Consider the following 21,280-nt stretch of genomic DNA (forward strand, 5'->3'; position numbering starts at 1 on the left):
TATTAACGACAATTTTTACATATACAAAACCATAAAATGAATATCCACATCACCTCCTACCACATTCTGACACAAACTGTACTTGTATAATAAAATATCTACAGTGTGTTACGGGATAAATATAAATCTCACTAATAAAACTTGTTTATAATGAAATTTTGTATTTTGGTACCAAATTATAGGAATATGGATTTTATTTTGAACCAGATTAAAATAAAATAAACAAAAGAATTAGCTTAAAAAATTCAATAAAGATACAAGAAAATAAATAGTATAATTTTGAAAATAAAAATTATATTTTTAAAATTTGGTAGCAAAATACCAAATTCCATTAAAACAAAGTTTTATTAATGAGATTTTTTATATCTATTTTATCTACAATAATGGTGTTGTATTAACGACAATTTTTACATATACAAAACCATAAAATGAATATCCACATCACCTCCTACCACATTCTGACACAAACTGTACTTGTATAATAAAATATCTACAGTGTGTTACGGGATAAATATAAATCTCACTAATAAAACTTGTTTATAATGAAATTTTGTATTTTGGTACCAAATTATAGGAATATGGATTTTATTTTGAACCAGATTAAAATAAAATAAACAAAAGAATTAGCTTAAAAAATTCAATAAAGATACAAGAAAATAAATAGTATAATTTTGAAAATAAAAATTATATTTTTAAAATTTGGTAGCAAAATACCAAATTCCATTAAAACAAAGTTTTATTAATGAGATTTTTTATATCTATTTTATCTACAATAATGGTGTTGTATTAACGACAATTTTTACATATACAAAACCATAAAATGAATATCCACATCACCTCCTACCACATTCTGACACAAACTGTACTTGTATAATAAAATATCTACAGTGTGTTACGGGATAAATATAAATCTCACTAATAAAACTTGTTTATAATGAAATTTTGTATTTTGGTACCAAATTATAGGAATATGGATTTTATTTTGAACCAGATTAAAATAAAATAAACAAAAGAATTAGTTAAAAAAATTCAATAAAGATACAAGAAAATAAATAGTATAATTTTGAAAATAAAAATTATATTTTTAAAATTTGGTAGCAAAATACCAAATTCCATTAAAACAAAGTTTTATTAATGAGATTTTTTATATCTATTTTATCTACAATAATGGTGTTGTATTAACGACAATTTTTACATATACAAAACCATAAAATGAATATCCACATCACCTCCTACCACATTCTGACACAAACTGTACTTGTATAATAAAATATCTACAGTGTGTTACGGGATAAATATAAATCTCACTAATAAAACTTGTTTATAATGAAATTTTGTATTTTGGTACCAAATTATAGGAATATGGATTTTATTTTGAACCAGATTAAAATAAAATAAACAAAAGAATTAGCTTAAAAAATTCAATAAAGATACAAGAAAATAAATAGTATAATTTTGAAAATAAAAATTATATTTTTAAAATTTGGTAGCAAAATACCAAATTCCATTAAAACAAAGTTTTATTAATGAGATTTTTTATATCTATTTTATCTACAATAATGGTGTTGTATTAACGACAATTTTTACATATACAAAACCATAAAATGAATATCCACATCACCTCCTACCACATTCTGACACAAACTGTACTTGTATAATAAAATATCTACAGTGTGTTACGGGATAAATATAAATCTCACTAATAAAACTTGTTTATAATGAAATTTTGTATTTTGGTACCAAATTATAGGAATATGGATTTTATTTTGAACCAGATTAAAATAAAATAAACAAAAGAATTAGCTTAAAAAATTCAATAAAGATACAAGAAAATAAATAGTATAATTTTGAAAATAAAAATTATATTTTTAAAATTTGGTAGCAAAATACCAAATTCCATTAAAACAAAGTTTTATTAATGAGATTTTTTATATCTATTTTATCTACAATAATGGTGTTGTATTAACGACAATTTTTACATATACAAAACCATAAAATGAATATCCACATCACCTCCTACCACATTCTGACACAAACTGTACTTGTATAATAAAATATCTACAGTGTGTTACGGGATAAATATAAATCTCACTAATAAAACTTGTTTATAATGAAATTTTGTATTTTGGTACCAAATTATAGGAATATGGATTTTATTTTGAACCAGATTAAAATAAAATAAACAAAAGAATTAGTTAAAAAAATTCAATAAAGATACAAGAAAATAAATAGTATAATTTTGAAAATAAAAATTATATTTTTAAAATTTGGTAGCAAAATACCAAATTCCATTAAAACAAAGTTTTATTAATGAGATTTTTTATATCTATTTTATCTACAATAATGGTGTTGTATTAACGACAATTTTTACATATACAAAACCATAAAATGAATATCCACATCACCTCCTACCACATTCTGACACAAACTGTACTTGTATAATAAAATATCTACAGTGTGTTACGGGATAAATATAAATCTCACTAATAAAACTTGTTTATAATGAAATTTTGTATTTTGGTACCAAATTATAGGAATATGGATTTTATTTTGAACCAGATTAAAATAAAATAAACAAAAGAATTAGCTTAAAAAATTCAATAAAGATACAAGAAAATAAATAGTATAATTTTGAAAATAAAAATTATATTTTTAAAATTTGGTAGCAAAATACCAAATTCCATTAAAACAAAGTTTTATTAATGAGATTTTTTATATCTATTTTATCTACAATAATGGTGTTGTATTAACGACAATTTTTACATATACAAAACCATAAAATGAATATCCACATCACCTCCTACCACATTCTGACACAAACTGTACTTGTATAATAAAATATCTACAGTGTGTTCCGAGATAAATATAAATCTCACTAATAAAACTTGTTTATAATGAAATTTTGTATTTTGGTACCAAATTATAGGAATATAGATTTTATTTTGTACCAGATTAAAATAAAATAAACAAAAGAATTAGTTTAAAAAATTCAATAAAGATACAAGAAAATAAATAGTATAATTTTGAAAATAAAAATTATATTTTTAAAATTTGGTAGCAAAATACCAAATTCCATTAAAACAAAGTTTTATTAATGAGATTTTTTATATCTATTTTATCTACAATAATGGTGTTGTATTAACGACAATTTTTACATATACAAAACCATAAAATGAATATCCACATCACCTCCTACCACATTCTGACACAAACTGTACTTGTATAATAAAATATCTACAGTGTGTTACGGGATAAATATAAATCTCACTAATAAAACTTGTTTATAAGGAAATTTTGTATTTTGGTACCAAATTATAGGAATATGGATTTTATTTTGAACCAGATTAAAATAAAATAAACAAAAGAATTAGTTAAAAAAATTCAATAAAGATACAAGAAAATAAATAGTATAATTTTGAAAATAAAAATTATATTTTTAAAATTTGGTAGCAAAATACCAAATTCCATTAAAACAAAGTTTTATTAATGAGATTTTTTATATCTATTTTATCTACAATAATGGTGTTGTATTAACGACAATTTTTACATATATAAAACCATAAAATGAATGTCCACATTACCTTCTACCACATTCTGACACAAACTGTACTTGTATAATAAAATATCTACAGTGTGTTCCGAGATAAATATAAATCTCACTAATAAAACTTGTTTATAATGAAATTTTGTATTTTGGTACCAAATTATAGGAATATAGATTTTATTTTGAACCAGATTAAAATAAAATAAACAAAAGAATTAGTTAACAAAATTCAATAAAGATACAAGAAAATAAATAGTATAATTTTGAAAATAAAAATTATATTTTTAAAATTTGGTAGCAAAATACCAAATTCCATTAAAACAAAGTTTTATTAATGAGATTTTTTATATCTATTTTATCTACAATAATGGTGTTGTATTAACGACAATTTTTACATATATAAAACCATAAAATGAATGTCCACATTACCTTCTACCACATTCTGACACAAACTGTACTTGTATAATAAAATATCTACAGTGTGTTCCGAGATAAATATAAATCTCACTAATAAAACTTGTTTATAATGAAATTTTGTATTTTGGTACCAAATTATAGGAATATAGATTTTATTTTGAACCAGATTAAAATAAAATAAACAAAAGAATTAGTTTAAAAAATTCAATAAAGATACAAGAAAATAAATAGTATAATTTTGAAAATAAAAATTATATTTTTAAAATTTGGTAGCAAAATACCAAATTCCATTAAAACAAAGTTTTATTAATGAGATTTGTTATATCTACAATTTTTGCATATAGAAAATTATCACCTACTACATTCTGATATAAACTGTACTTGTATATTAAAATATCTACAGTGTGTCCCAGGGTAGCTATAAAATTTCACTAATAAAACTTGTTTATAATAAAATTTTGTATTTTGGTACCAAATTATAGGAATATAGAATTTATTTTGTACCAGATTAAACTAAAATAAACAAAAGAAATAAAGAAATTAAATAGATATGAAAATAGTACAATTTTTAAATTAAAAATAAAAATTATATTTTTAAAATTTGGTAGCAAAATACTAAATTGCATTAAAATCATTTTATTAGTGAAAATTTATTGTCTTTTTGTTAATAAATGTTTTATTGATGATAAATGTTACATTTAAAATTTTGAAAAATTATATCTATACATTCTGGGACAGACTGCACAATATATTTTTTAATTTATATTTTATGCTCTCATTTCCCATCACGAACGTATAGGGCATTACAGGTCGACACTAAACAAACAACTGGATAACACGTAACGGCTTAATTATCAAATCCACGTAGTTAGCGATCTAGTATTAGCGTCCGCATGTAAGGGATAATTTTAAGCGCATCTTCTATAAACAACGAACGAACGAGATCCAAAAATAGAACAGGTCCATATCCATCCGGCTCGGCATACGCTTCCGTGCTTATCACCGACTCGTTAACAATGTATGCACATTTAAAGCGGTCCTCGAAGTCGACGGGGCTTTTTACCCGAAGACATAATCCTGGGGGTGCAAAAGGAGAGGGCTCGTTCGACCCACTTATGGTCGAGTGTGAATTACCACTTCATAATTCAGGCACTCGTGTACCCACCAACATGGCTTAATGCATTAAACAAAATTCGTCGGCCGGGAGTTAATTACCGAAACTTGGGACCGAACTTGATTAGTTTCGTCCGCAAATGGATATGTACGGTCGCTCGTCCTTCGCACTCCGTTTTCGCCTGCTTAATTGGCCATGATGGGACGCAAAAAACCTGACCGACCAATCGCTGTTAGGGATTACACACGTCGGTTTTTGTCAGCGGCTACCGTCAAAATTGGCTGGATTTGGCCTGGAAAAAATACATAAAAAATTTGTTAATAAAGTTATTTAGCAGCATAAATTTATTAAAATTCTCTTTTGTATTTCTAATAGTCTAAAATCTAATATAGTAAAAAAGTTATAGATAAAATAATTAAAATTAAGGTCCAAAATCAATTTAATCAACGTATCTCATCACTGAATGAAATATAAAGCAGTTAAAAAATTATTAATTATTATTATTATACTTTTTATTTTTTATAATAAATAAATATTCTAAAAATAAGATAGATTTTATTATATTTTTACATTTATATTTAATCGACGTCGTTATGAAATATTACTGCTGAATACTTAAATTAATATTCAATAAAATAATATCATGCCAAATGAAATAGCTAATATAGTTAGCATATTTTAAAATTGTTTAATTCTTGAATATTAAATTTAAATCAAATTATAAATATTATTCAGTAATGCACACAGAGATTAACGTCATTTTAACATGAACATTTAATATTATACACCACGCACAGATATTTAATTGGTTTCAACTTTTCTGCGCAGCTGATTTCATATCATTTTAATACAACATTGACCCAATCAGATTTAATTAAACGAGCCCAAAACAACACGATAAAATTTAATAAAGCCCGTCCCAATTAATAGTTTTGCGTCCATATAACATTATATTAAAATGTTACGAGTGCGATCACCTAATTTGCTATACGAACTCGCGCTCACAATTCGCCAGACTGTGAAATTAACGTAATTGCGTTAACGTCATGGCACGATATAATTGAAGTGGCTGCCAGTGAAAACGGTAGTTAATGCCTTTCGCACGGATTTTTTCGGACCGACCATTTAATTGTGAACGTCAGGAATTGAAAATCTGTCCCCATTAAAATTGGTAAACCAATTACACTGCTACAACCACTTTGAGCTGGGTTAATATCTTGTTATTGGGTTCATGGATTTATTGGAACATTTCCTCATTTAACGTTTTAGTCGGTAACTATTCGATTCGGAATTCTTTCAATGAATCAACAAATTTTTTCAATTCAAGAACAAAATAACAGCACGTATTAAGTTGAAAATACTGACACAATCAAATAGTAATCTGTTTAATTCTCTCAATACAGATATGTTACTTAAACTACGCATAGGTAGTCATCAATCACTCATCGGCTTCCTTATCCCATCAGTATTTACACGAACACTCAGACGATGACAAAATCTTAGATTTGATACATCATTGACCTTTAAGATGAGTACCAACATCTGCATGATAACTTGGCTACAATAGTTAATTGAAAATATTAATGGCTCTAGTTTTTGTTTATTTTCAAATAGCTGTTTAATACGAACAAGGACCAGACAAAGGATATTAATCAATCGAAGTGCATGTCAAACGGTCCATCTATTTAGAGGTGATGGTATCATGGTTTAAGCTTTTGGAGGGTAAGCTGATCTATTCATTTGAGCTGTAGGACAAATTTAGAAGCAGGACATAATAGATCAAGCTATACAACCATTGGAAACTAGTTTTTGTTTCACGACGATAATGCACGAATGAACACATAGAACTGCAATTACGGATTACATACAGTAGTGGCCATAATATGTGTTATGATTTCCATTCTTCGTTGGATAAAATTATAGCAAAATTTTACTATATATGATTCATGGCAGTTCAGACGACTATTTACCAGAGGTCATTGGTTATTATAATTACCAAGACCAAGAAAAACAAATAATGATTGCTAACAATTTAGTGAGTAGTTTCCTGTATTAATAAAATATTTAAAAAAAAAAGGGCACGTGTAACTCAGTGAGTTCTAGAAACTTTAGAGAATCGAAAAATGGATAATTAGAAAAACAAACCATTCTTATCGTCAACGCAAATTAAAGCAAACCTGGAGGAATGAGACTTGCAGAAAATTAGTTTAAGGAGTATGAGAAGAAGGTTAGTACATGGGGATTAGTTTGGGTAAAGACCTGTAGAGAAAACACTGCTTTCTACTAAGAATGTGAAGGCTCGATTTCAATTTACTCAGGATTATATCCACTGAGCCACAGAACAGTGACTATGGGTAGTATTTAGTGATGATTTAATTTATTTAAAAATAGCAGTTTATGCTATGTGAGATGCCCTTCGGGGATACACAAAAAGTTGTTATATCTACTCCGAAACACTGTGGTGATTTGTTTAATTATGGTTCTTTACTTCTGGCGTAGGTCTTCTTCATATATTAAACAACAATTTGCTTCCACATATTAGTAGCAATTCAAAAGACAAATCCAAAGTTCTGATTGATTGGTTAAAATAAATCATAAATGTTTTGTTTTGATCGACGAAATCTCTTGAAAACATGAATATTATGCTGAAATTATAGGCAAAAGTATATCATACAAAGTATTAAGGTAAATAAAAAACACGATAAAAATTCCTTCCAAAAATAAGCTTATATTCATGTCTACCTCAATTAAGAAAAATACATGTAACGTTTTAAGATCAAGAAAATATTAGTTTTTATAATATTATATAAAACAACATTATTATTTCAATTAATATTGCTTTAATAGTTCATATTAATTATATTCATAATAAATATTTTAAAAAGTTGTTATAATAATAACCTTTACTATACAATAGATTATAGGTATTATATAATATAACTGATAAAGAAGATATTAGTGGGATATACTACATGCTTTTGAAAATCATGTACCACATCCAGCAGCATTGAGAACACTGTAGACAATAATTACGGAAACAAATTGTTCAAAAGACTTTTATTATTTAATAGAGAATACGCCCCGCAGATCACAAGCAGTCATTAATAAAAAAGTTGTAACTCTGTATCTAATAATTTTTCCACGATTTTAATTAAATGAAAAATAAATTTTTATCAATTGCTGAGGTAAATAATAAAAAAAATTTACATTTTTACGATTTAATGATCGTTAGCTTAAGCCAAGTAAATAACATTTATATGACTTTTTCCTGAAGTTCATAATTTCAGTTTTCAATAAATGTTTACGGTGTTATGAAAATGCAAACGATTCTTGTCAAAGAGATACAGTTCATGTCTCAAGGAGTGCGATCAATTTTCACAGGATTATTAACGTACGATCCAGTTTTTCTGGTCGAAAAGCTCATTTTGATTAGAAACTTACTTAAATAATCCCCTATACAAAATTACATGTAAGCATTAAAGGGTATTTTTACGGTATTTAATATATACCGTCTCGTTAATTAAACCCAAAACAATCTAGATTTGTAACGAATCTAATTGGAAACTTTTAATTAAGCTTGGATTTTAATAAACGGATTTATTTTTATGCAAAAATATCGGAATGGGGGTTCCTTGTTAGCAAAGGCGCGTTAAATGGGCTCGAAACGCACTCGGGCCGTGAAATTGGCTCTTGTCTCAAGGGTGCACGCTCCACAACGCTAATTATGGCTCATATAACTATAAAAAAGACATAAAACGGACTAATTCGCGTACTTCAATAACCTGTATTGTTTCGTTCCAGTTTCAACGTGCAATCCGTAATGGCTCCAGTCAGTCAGCTTCTCGTTTACTACGTGACGCCGCAAGGGGAGCCCGTTAGCGACGTCATAAGTTTCGACGTCAAACTGCTCCACAGGCAGGTGAGTAAATGAGCCCTGCGATCCGGGAGGCAAACCCACCACACAACAGTTTTTTTGTCAACTACCAAATCTTGTCGAGGGGTGGTTTGGAATTTTGCACAAGACGTTTCAATCTCCGCCCCGTGCATTTTGTATCAAAGTTACACTTTTATTCATCCAGCTGTGTGGCTTAATTCCTATGATAATTAATCATGTTGATGTTAATGAATATTTAACCTTACACATTTCATCCCCATTATAAATATGAAACCTGATACAAGGCAAAGAAGGCGTAACGCTGACGTCCTCACTCAATAACGTTTAAGTTTAAAATTTCTCCCGGTTTTAATTACTTCCACATCACGCTTTTATTAAAACGCGCAAACGAAGCTTCACAATACACACTCGAAAACGAATTTATCATTAAATGGCTCTGGAAAAGTTTCCATAAATAAAATTATATACGTTGTTAATGTTAAAAGCGTACAATTCAGTTTTTTTTTTCATCCGGCTATGCGAAATGTATTTTTTCTCGTTCAGTGTCGTAATTATTAAATGCATTTAGAAATTTTCGCAGTGGCGACAGTAAACAAAGCTTTGGGGGGAAGTCGAGGCACGAGCACGCTTTCATATTATCCTCTGTTGTTTTTGCTGGTTTCAATCGCATTAAGAAAATATAGGTCGCCACATTTTAATTTAGTGCCTTCATGTTTGAAATTTTAAACAACGAATTACCTACACAGAAAACATTTAATTTCATCGTGTTTTCAATGGTTTGTAATTAAAATGTGGGTAGGGGAATGTAGTTTTAATTAATGCGTAATCCGGATTACCAATTTTTTTGTACTTGGAATCGTCAAACTGTATTAATTCCTTTGAAATTACAAAATAATTTGTACAACATAAAAACTGCAAATTGTTTTAATTTTATTTCGAATTGATATAAAAATGTGTCAGAAATATTTATAAAGTGAAAACAAAAAATTATTTTGATATATATTGTATATTTTGTTGAATATGTATTTTTATTTTTGTCAAATTTTACTAACAATGAGTGAATAAATTTTTAAATACACACTAAAATAAATTGAATAAAACAGACAGATTTATGAGCATATTATTGTTAAATCATTAATTTAAATATATATGTTATGTTCTGTTTGATTTCTATAGAATTTGAATTAAAATTTTGGTCATTTTACGTTTATTGGTATTTTTATTTGGCAAATATTCAATCCATTCTTTCTACTTAATTTTGCCTTTTAAGTTACGCCTTTAAGAGTAATTTAATGACAATTTTGTTGTAAAGGAAAAGTAGTAAAGGAGTTTAATGTTTTTTTCCTTATAATTAAGATATAAACTAAATGTAATAATGCATAAGTAAAATAAAAGATACGTAATACATACGGTGGTAGATAAAAGTATGGAATAATTTTAACAAAATTATTATTTTTGTTACCTCTGTTGTTAATAAAAAAAAACACACATCCAGGTTTGTAAAAAACTATCAAAGAGCAATTGGGGCAAGTTATACAAGAAGAATGGTCAAACATTCCTGTGGAACTGTATCGCAATTTGTTGTCGCAAAGTTATTAAACAAAACTACCAAATAAATAAACTTTTTCCAAATTTACGTCTATGACTATTTTTTATTTGAATGTATATTAAAGGAAAATTATTTTTCCAACTATCATTCACATTTATAACTACTATATACATACAGTACAAAAAGAGTTTGATACATCCGAATCCTGAAAGAGACATCATCTGCAATAGAGACAGTAAGTCTCCAACCATGGGACATATTTCTACAGTCTTTGTCATGTATGATGTCTCTCCCCAAATTCGGACGGGTCAAACGCTTTTCCTACTGTATACCAATCGAAAAGTGTTTGATCCGACTGCATTTTGAGAGAGACATTATGCATGACAAAGACAGTAATCATCTGCAAATTTGCTCCGTAGTGGGAGTCTTTTACTGTCTCTGTCATGGTTGATGTCTCTCTAAAATTCTGTAGGATCAAAGGCTTTCCAATCGGTACAATAAGAAAGATATTATATAATTGAATCTAACGAAATTAAAAATTAAAATTTATTTCACTATCCGATAAATTTAAAATGGGATAAACAAGAATGAGCAAACATTCCTGTGGAAACGTGTCACAATTTGTTGACTCTAGAAACAAAGGATCTCGAGAAGTTATTAAACAAAATGTTTATGCTACCAAATATTAAATAAATAAACTCTTTTCAAAATTATTCCGCTTATATGATATTATTCCATAGTTGTGTCCATGACCATTTCTTATTTGAACGTATTTTAATGGAAAATTATTTTTCCTATCATTCACATTTATAACCACCTAACATACTGATGAACAGTTCCTAAACCCAAAATCATAAATCGTAATGGTGTATTAACTTGAAGGTCGCGTACACAGTAGTGATTAGAGTATAAATTGAACGGAAACCGTTTGTTACAGGTGTACGTGAACGTGGAGGAGAGAGAGTGGTGGCTTCCGGGACAATCCCTGGATTTGGAAGTTGTTGCCGAACAGTCGTCCCTAGTGTGCCTGCTGGGGGGCCGATCCGGCGGCGGCGGTGACATCAAGTTTGATCCACGTATTAGGTATGACTCTTACGCGGGGATTTCCGCGACACACCACCCCTCTGTTTTTAATTTCGAACGAGATTTACCCGAACGTGACCCATTTCGCGGCCCAACATGATGTTAATTTATTTCGGGGCGGGGGATTAATTAAACTGCGTCTTTAGGTAGTTATAAGTTACAAGTTTGCGTCCCTCATACGTCATTGACATTGACAAGTGTTGCGGATGACCTGCATCTGGCCGGAGCGATTGTCTACCCGCTTCCTCCCCCGGCTGCGGTCTGAACGGGACACCTAAGACCCCTTCTTGTCACCGTTCCGTTCCGACGGTTCGCCATTTCACTAATTAAAACAACCCGTCCCATCCGGCAACGGTTATTTCCCCTCCCGACGTTTAAACGCCAGATTTTTTCGCTCTAATTAATTAAAACTGGCGACGTTCTACGAACGCTTTGTTCTAATATCCCCGGCTTAACGATTGTTTACGGTACCGTTTTAGTGAAGTAATCAAGTAATTTAGTTTTTATCTCCTGCTTAGATAGTGAATAAAGTGAAAAAATTAAAAAATTGTTAATTTCACTTACTTGTTAATTGTGTTCTACTGTCATTTCTGTCAGTTTCTCGACAAATCCAGCAACTTTCTAACCAAACAATGAAGCCGGAGCTGAAGTCGTTTCACTTCGGAGCGATTATAAAATAAATTCGAAACTCGAAGCAATTAATTGGGCACAATCATCGCACACAATGCCTGTCGCATCCTTAAGATCCGAGGCTCCAAAAACCGTTCACTAATTAGACGACTGATTCGATGATAATCGAAATGACATTCGAATTACTGACACTAATGAACAAGTGACATTCGATTCGTCGAAGGCGCGATTTTGAAGGTGAAGTAAATAATTGAGTTCAGTAGATTGGGAAAACTTGCAGATTACTTAATTTAAAATTTATTTATCTTCATCAAGTCATAAAACAAATAATTTTTGAAGAGAAAACTTCTTTAGGCACGTTGGGCACTTTTTGATAGGGGAAAATTTTATGGGTCGCGTCACCGACATGCTCGTCCTTCTTTTGTTAATAAATTCAGACAAAAGAAAAAAGTTGTTGATTTGGCTGGTAACCTCGGTTACTAGACAAACAATTATTACTGTTTTGGAAGTGGAAGGTTCATAGTGGAGAATGCCGCCTGAAAGGAATATCTATATAGAAATATTCGAAATTTTCAGGATCATGTTTATTTCTGATGTACTACAAGAAAAAATCAGCGCCCAATTCTTTTACCATCTGTTACCAATGTGCTCAATTTCGTAGAAAAGTAATGGATCTGATACAATCGAAGGACGGATGTTTATTAAGCAAAAGTAAAACATACTTTTTATACCGTCAACAAAAGTGTGTAAACTGAAAATTAGCCTTTCCTAACAAATAATAATAGATTTAATGTATTTTTAAAAGTGAAAACTTCTTTATCCGCGTTGGGCACTTTGGTAGGGAAATATTATGCGTTCGTGTCATGAGCGAAATCTCGTGCACTCGCGTCACCGACATACTTATACCAGTATATCTGTAGCAATACAGTTGACGTATAGTGGTGTGTATATCTTCTGTCAATAGATGTGAAAACCAAATTGATGTTGATAAATTTAATTGAAACATTATGAAATTTCAAATTTTAATACTAAAAGTTCTAAGTTTTCACTTCTATCGGTCTCTATAACTGCCAACTAATTTTTTTTATTTTTAATTGTTAATCGTGAATTTGACTGATGTCAAAAATAGGTTGATATGTTAACGAAGGCGGTCATTTTGCTTCTGCTTTTAAGCGGCAGCTTCAGTTTAGAATGCTACTATTATCACTCGATAATATTCTATAATATCTCGTATCAGCGTCTAGTGACATGTAGGAGGCAATGCATAGAAGTCGTCTATTCGTCACCCATGGAAAGAGTTAAAGAAAGCTTGTTTCGCGGGTGCAACTTGCCCCCAAGAAACTGTGCAAACTTTGGCGAGTCGGTTTTCAGAGTTAGCGCCGTGATGGTTAACTACACGAGAAATTGCAAGGTGTGCGTCAGAAACGCGTGCAACCGAAACGAGAAACTCGACGAGGAATTTCCCAGCATCTTTGATTAATTCAATAAATAAATATTCAATACTGTTATTGTATGTCTCCTTAATTCATTGTTTTGTTGTGTGATTGAAGCGAGGAACGGGAACCGGCCAACGTCGCCGGCGAGATCGACTTCCTGGAGGCCGGCGTCTCCTTCTTTCAGCGTCAGTGCGTGCGTCGTGGCGACAGCGGTGCCTCCGCCGTCTCCTACCGCCAGCGGGGCAGCGGTGCCGGACCGTCGAACAGGCGGCGGCCGCCCGAAAGCCTCGTCGGCGGCACACCCTTCGACCAGCTCTGGTTATGGAAGTGCTTTAATTACTCGTAAGTACTAAATTAATTTTTTCTCCGGACCTTTTGTCACCGAATAACGAAACAGAACGTTGTGGTTAACGGAAACGGTTGCGACAGTAAAGAGTTCGCCCCATAAATTGCGGCAGCGTTTCTGGGCAAAAGGCAAAACAACAGAAACACACACATAATTAACCCCGGCGTCCATAAATTAAGAGTGGTGTTGTCGCATAGCATCCCCTCGGCCCGCGTTCTCAAGGAGGCCAGTAAATTCCTGCGAACGTCTCCTCTTCGGAGAATTATGGACGCGGGTCCGTGGACATGTGCGGTCTCGTAAATTAACGGCCGCTCCATTTGAGGCCCTAATCGGGAACTGTGGATGCCAAACATGCGACTTGTATAATGCGAATATAAATCGCGCCGTAAACAAGAGCGTTCTCAGCGGATTTACTTTCGACGGCCATGTTTTCCTTCGGTTCGCACACGACGATGTTCTCGATCCTTTAAATTGCCATGTCGGCGTGAATTGAAGGCGAACTTGATAATGTCGCCGCTTTTGGGTGAAAGTGGATCTGGATCGGCCCTTTGGATGTACTGGGGTTGCGTACTGGAATTTTAATCAGTTGTACACCGCAGCATATTCCTATCGTCTATTGCCACTTACCAGATGATTATCATTCCCAATTTCCCTTTCTGCGATCATTAAAAATTCATTCTCCGTGCATTAAGCAGTAATATGTTTCAATTATCCACAATTTATGGGCGAACTCAGCTAAATTGGACTAGTATGACAGTGTTAAATTGCACGATGTTATTCACATGACCCGAAACACCCGTATTACCATAAATTCTTAATTCCGGACCCTGCATTTATTACAATTGTTTTTGTTATTTATAAAGTACAATTACGCATTCCAATTGCTTATTTCCACGTTTGGACAAGTTTACTATTTTTAAATTAACTTCGGAACGATTTACCAAGCTAGTCCTTGGATTTTTTTTTTTAAATTAAATTTTGAACTGGCCAGTTAAAATTTAATCCTCCAACGAATAGAACCATTACTCTTTAGTGTTGCACGTTATTTTTTGGCTGGGCCGAGAAAGCGGTTGGCCATAACACCAAATAAATTGTAGTTCGCAGAAGTTCTTGCAACTTTTACCCCGGGCACCGTTACAAAGTTTTAATTTGGACTTACCGGCATGTAAATGGCACTTTATTTGACGTCATATCTTAAATTTGCCGGCAAGTTTTTAAATTTGCAAGTTTTTGTGGCCACTCTCTTAGCGGCATTTGCATATTTATGATGGAGGGCCAAAAAATACTAAATACGTAGAGACTGAATACTTCACCTTTTATATCTGAAGTTTTCGTTGTAACGAGTTTTAATTAATATACCTCCAAAATTACTTTAAAAGAGTAATATGCCGGTGGCTGAATCGGTAAAATCATAAAATATAAACGAAATATGGCAAAGACAGTTAATTCACTGTGAATAAGAGAAAAATAATTTACAGCGTTTAATTGAATTTGATGATTTTCACTTTATAGGTATAATAAAACACTCACTCGATTTAACGCTAAAAATACCAATTTACAATTAAACCGATTTGAAATTATTCATTTCAGTTCTAAACATCTGTTGATGTCACATGTTCTTATTTATATTTCATTTTAACGTTTTCATAACGTAGCCGAAATTGTTAATTACTAATGAATTAATAATTTAATCCGATTTTTATGTTATTTTAACTGTTACATGTGCGATTTTAAAATGTAATATCCTAATATTTTAATAACACTAATAATATTCAGGGATTAAATTAAGTTAAATAAATACGAATTAATTTAAAATTAATATGAAATTTTAATTGGATCTGTTATTATATTCAATCAAAATAACGCAATATATCTATAATGGAGTTTTCTATGCTAAATTAACTATTTTTGAACCCTATCCCTTTGAATTTAACTGATTTTTTTGTACTATTATACCTAACTAAATACATGTCCATGTTTTTTTTTTAATATTAAAAAAAGTAGAAATTAGAGTAGAAAAGATTGATTTACTTTTTCAAATAGTTACAAATCTTTTAATTCTTTTATTTTACTAGAATTAAAATTTATTCATCCTTCAATGCACATTGGACGGACATTTTCTTTTATTTTAATTTTTATAAATTTTTTTTTTTTCAACTTAATATTATCAATTTATAAAAAGAAATCTTAAAAATGTAAAATGAGAAATGCATATTATTTGAACATTTTTGACACTACATTTATAATCAATTGATTCAATTAATTTAGCCATTAAAAATTTATAGAGAACAAAAAAAAAGTATTGATTTGAAATATAATTATATATAACTAATTATAATTTGACTTGAGTTACGTTTTAATAGAATAATTTAATCAAATTTTTCAGTGGAACAACTTGAATATTTTTGGATTTAAAATATCCAATTTTTAATTTAGAATGTTCATTGTTGGCATACAATTTAACCAACTATTTTATAAGAAACCATCAACATTAGTACTCCCAAATTTAATAATGGGTGTTCGTTATTTACATTTAATTTTGTCCATTTTAAAACTTGTATTATAATATATGTATAATTGTAATTTGTATAAGCGTTCTTTATACACATAAAATGAATATTAACAGAAATTTTATCAAAAATGTAATGTCAGATCTAATAACAAATGACATCCATTGCGCACTACTACTAGGAAAATAGGAATTATTTTTATATTGTTGGCTATAGCTATATATAGCTGTTACCAATCGAAAGATTTACTATTCAATTTAATTATATTAAAACATACATGTTGTTCATTGAAAATACCAAAGTTGTTGATGTTTTAGGATACACAAAATTAAATAACGAACATTCTGTATAAGATTGGGAGTAGTAATGATTGGTCAACGTGTACACCAGAATTGAAGTTTCTAGTGTCAAAATTGGTGGCTTTACAGACATTTTAGTTAGACCATCCATTTCTCATATCTTTGGAAAAAAATTAACTAAAAAAATGTTTTTATATATAATATAGTAGTTATTTTATTTGCAATTACACATAGAATTTAAAAATTCCATTGAAAAAATGTTTAATAATTTTATTAATTTAATTTATTTAATGAAAAAATTGGGAAACCTGTAGTTTCTCAAAGATGTATTTATTTAGTAAGACTATTGCCCATAAAAAATTCTTGTCCCACACATACAATAATTTTTGGATTTATTTACATTCAATATTATTAAATGTGTATTGTGTTTTAATTTAAAATAATAACTTTAATATCTCGTTTTCTATTAAATTTTTATAAGAATCTTTTTTAAGAAATTGACTTTAGAAGTGCATATCTGGTTAAAAAATTTCGGAAAAGTTATGAAACATCTTTCAAAATTTCAAATTCAATTTTTGTTGGTGCTAGTATATACAGAATTCATTAAACTGTTAAAACAAACAAAAAAATTTGTAAAAAGGGATCTAGATTAAAACCATTATTTTTCAATAATTTATAAAACTATAAATTTAATTCAAAAATAATTCGTTTCCAATAAATAAGATAGTAAATACCCACAATTAAAACAATAAATGTTTAGGGAAGAAAAATAAACAACGGCAAATTAAAATTTATGTACAAACTTTTTTTAGTGCCATTCACAAAACAGACTTCAGTTTCGTTTCTAGACGACTGTTTCACGTTTAGTTTTCCTTTGTCACCCCATCGAATTAAGAATTTATCTCGACACCGACATTCCCGTCCGTTTCCGCCGCACTTAATCCCATTAACCCTCCCGGAAAAGGAAAAGTCGGAACCGGTTATTTTATGTGTGCAAGCAACTCCAAACCGTTAACTTTCTGTTCCAGTTCGGAAATAGCGTCGACGGGCCTGACGATTTCGGCGCCCCAGGAGGCCGGCAAATGGTCCCTGTGGGCGCTGACGGTGTCCGGCCGCGGCGGGCTGCGTTTCTCCGCACCGGTCGCCGTCCAAGTGTTCCGTCCGCTCCAGGCCGAGTTCCATCTGCCGCCCAGCCTGCGCGTCCGCGAAACACTGGAGGTCGACATCAAGATCGGCAACAACATCAACTCCTGCATGGACGTAAGTAATAACGGAATTGGGGCCGGTTACCCGGGCATATTGGGGTAGTTTCGAAACCTCAGTCGTTTGACGTTCGGGCTTTGATGTTGGAAACGTGCAATTTCGTCGCGCCCAACGGATTTGCATCCAAACAGGATTAATGTTGACCCATTTACTTTGACCGGGTTCAATGTTTAAGTTTGGAAGTTGTAAAGAAAACAAAGTGATGAAACTTCTTGAAACGAAAACTTAAATTTTAATAAACCAACAAATATTCTATATTTAAATTTGAAAACAAAGTAAAATAGTTATTATAAGTAAATTATAATTTTCAGTATAAATATTCAACAAAATATCGTAAAACAATGTACTTAAATATCCTAAAATAAATATAGAAATTCTCTAAACCACTCAATAAATAATGTATTTAAGCTAATTTCGAAAAAAATACTTATGAGACTAAAATATGAAAACTATTAATAACAAGCCAATCAATTTCTTATATAATATTATAGAAATTTTGATAGTTAAATAGTGGAGCTAATTTAAAAAAAAAAAACAATTAATATATTGTTTATTTATTGAAATTTACATATAAAATTTAAATTTAAATTGGAATTAAATGACAACTCTCTTTAGAATTTTATTAACTATAAATAAAATATAAATATACTACAAAATTATGAAACCTACACTTTTAAAACTAACATTAAATTTTGAGAAGTTTTGAGTTTCACACTCTAAACAAAATACTAAAACTTCTTAAAATATAAAAATTTTTCTATATACAGTAGTGGCCATAATTATAGCAACTTGTATTGGAAGGCAGTATTTATATTATTTATTATTTTTTCTGTTATTGTTGTGTCTTCTCTGCAACTGGTCAACTGGTGAACCTAATTTTTTTCTTTCAAAAATTGTGTATATTTTATTTTTCAGTAGACAAAATTATAGCAATTTTATACATTATGGTCTTTCATTGTTCTCCGTTAATGTAAATCTATTATTTACTACTTTACGGTGTTTTGGTTATTATAATTACTTAATCATCGATCGAAGTGAAACTGTAAGAAAATTTATAATTCAGCGTTATCAAGTCTGAGAGAAACAAGAAGAGATGGCTAAGAGTTTATGGCTAAATAAGGCAATCGTTTCTCATATTATTAAAACATTTAGAGGAACTGTCCAAGTTGCAGTTACGAAATGTATGGGATTTCGAAAAACTTGAAATTAAATAGATAACTAGATGAAGACAGGACAGAATCAGATATGCAAAATTTAGTGCAAGGACTGTGAGAAGTTTGTTTGACCCCAGACCTACAAAGAAAACATCTGTTTCTACTGAAAATGTGTCCAATTGTGCCTTATCTACATTATGTATGGAAACTGTGCCATTCTTAAATCCAAAATTGTGAGAGGCTGGTTAAAAGAGCAAATAATTCGTCTTGTCCATTCCAATCTCCAGATGTCAACCCTATAGAAAAAATGGGGGACCTTGTTTATAACCAAAGTCGATATATTTTACAAATTTATATGAATATATTTAAATAATTCAAGGAGCTTCAAGATTGGCCAAAATTATAAAATAAAAAGGATATTATTATTTAATTAATTAATGTTAAATTAATTAATTGATTAATTAATGTTAAATAATAAAAAATAATGCTGCTATATTTATATCTAGCTCAATTTAGAAAAATATATGTAATATATTATAGAATAAGATTACAGTATAAAATAATAATAATAATTTATATTAATTTAATAGTTCGCATTAAATAAAATAGTTATGGCCAAATTATTTAACATTTTAAAAAGTTGCTATAATAACGACCATTACTTTATGTTATTAAACAAATTTTGAAAAAATACACATTTTTAGCAATAATTTAATTGAATTTAAAACTTGAATAAATATTAATAAACCACATCACATTTTAAAACCGAAATCAAAAAACAAAATTTGGTGGAAGTGGCCAAAGTGATTTAAACCCCCACGATTAAACGGAATTAGAGTTTAGCGATTTAAATGAGTACTCGGCTCATAACAATTTCTGAATAGATTTCATTTAAATTGTTTAAGCTCTTTTTATCCTTTTCACCGTAGGGATAAAATATTGTAGAGACGGTACATAAATTTCGTGCTTCCCCTCGTGGGAAATACACCGAACAGATTTAAAATCAATTACCATTCTCGGTTGCACACAAAAAAGGCTCACGACGTGTAATCAATGTGTTGTACGAAATTCCGACAACACAACGCACACTAATCCGTAATTAAATAACAACAGAAAAAAATTACGGGATTATCCGACTCGGGGAAATTAAGGGAGACAACATCGTGGTGCAAAGAAAACGGAATTGGGTCATTCAACTAAAATCAATACGAAACTTTCCGGCAAATATTAAATTAAGAACGACTGGAACGAATCGCAGATAGAAGAAAGTGGTTTTTTAATAATTCCCCGCGGAAAAACGGATGAAGTTATTCGGGCAGCAATTATGAAATTGAAATTTCCAGCTTAATTAATTTCACGTAGGAAAAAATGAAAGCACAAAGATATGCATAAAGCAGTATACATCCATAAAAGGTAAAACGCAAGTTTCGTGCTTTTAGGCCGCATCTTGGCCCAGGTTTGCATAGAAAAACTTCCCCCCGATATCAGGTAAGTTTTCGGGAGTAATCTCCCAACCACCGCTATGGGCGGAATAACGTATTAAAATGACTGTCTGAAGTGCCTCGGGAGTGTTTAATTAGTTTAGTAACGGCATTACTGAAGGGTGGGGAATTTACATAGGCACATCATACACTCCAATGGAAATTTGAATGAATAAATAAATGTGCGAATTTAAATAATTATGCGCGAGTACTTCTAGTTTCTTTGAATTACAAAGTTTAGTGGAATTCAATTTACAAGTTGGAATTAATTCAGTTGTGTAACTGTTCTTTTACTCCGCCGCCTCTCTACCACCCCCGCCGTTTGTTTATTTTAACTGGATTTCTTCGCTCTTCGCATTTAAAGCGACTTGTTTTTTGAATAGATCACTGAATATGCTCGTAATTATAATTGCGTGTACTCGAATTGCGAGAGCAAATTTACGTGTTTGGGAATACACAATGTGTTAACTTTCAAAATACCCACGAGATTACACATCATATATTTCGCACGAATGGAAAACGGTACTGAAAGAATGAATGAAAATAAAAATGTCTAATT

At 30.3% G+C, this 21,280-nt stretch overlaps 1 protein-coding gene across 1 annotated transcript in view; it reads left to right on the forward strand.

Annotated features, from left to right (window-relative positions):
- The window catches only part of LOC109599705 (C3 and PZP-like alpha-2-macroglobulin domain-containing protein 8), a 148,314-nt gene that overhangs the window by 105,840 nt on the left and 21,194 nt on the right, over nucleotides 1–21,280 (forward strand). The window contains exons 10-13 of the mRNA XM_049964454.1: nucleotides 8,877–8,994; nucleotides 11,457–11,602; nucleotides 13,783–14,010; nucleotides 17,852–18,083. Coding sequence (XP_049820411.1) covers nucleotides 8,877–8,994; nucleotides 11,457–11,602; nucleotides 13,783–14,010; nucleotides 17,852–18,083 — 724 coding nt within the window. The remainder of the gene's footprint in view (nucleotides 1–8,876; nucleotides 8,995–11,456; nucleotides 11,603–13,782; nucleotides 14,011–17,851; nucleotides 18,084–21,280) is intronic.

The sequence above is a fragment of the Aethina tumida genome, chromosome 3 (assembly GCF_024364675.1).
Source record: "Aethina tumida isolate Nest 87 chromosome 3, icAetTumi1.1, whole genome shotgun sequence".
NCBI classification, from domain to species: domain Eukaryota; kingdom Metazoa; phylum Arthropoda; class Insecta; order Coleoptera; family Nitidulidae; genus Aethina; species Aethina tumida.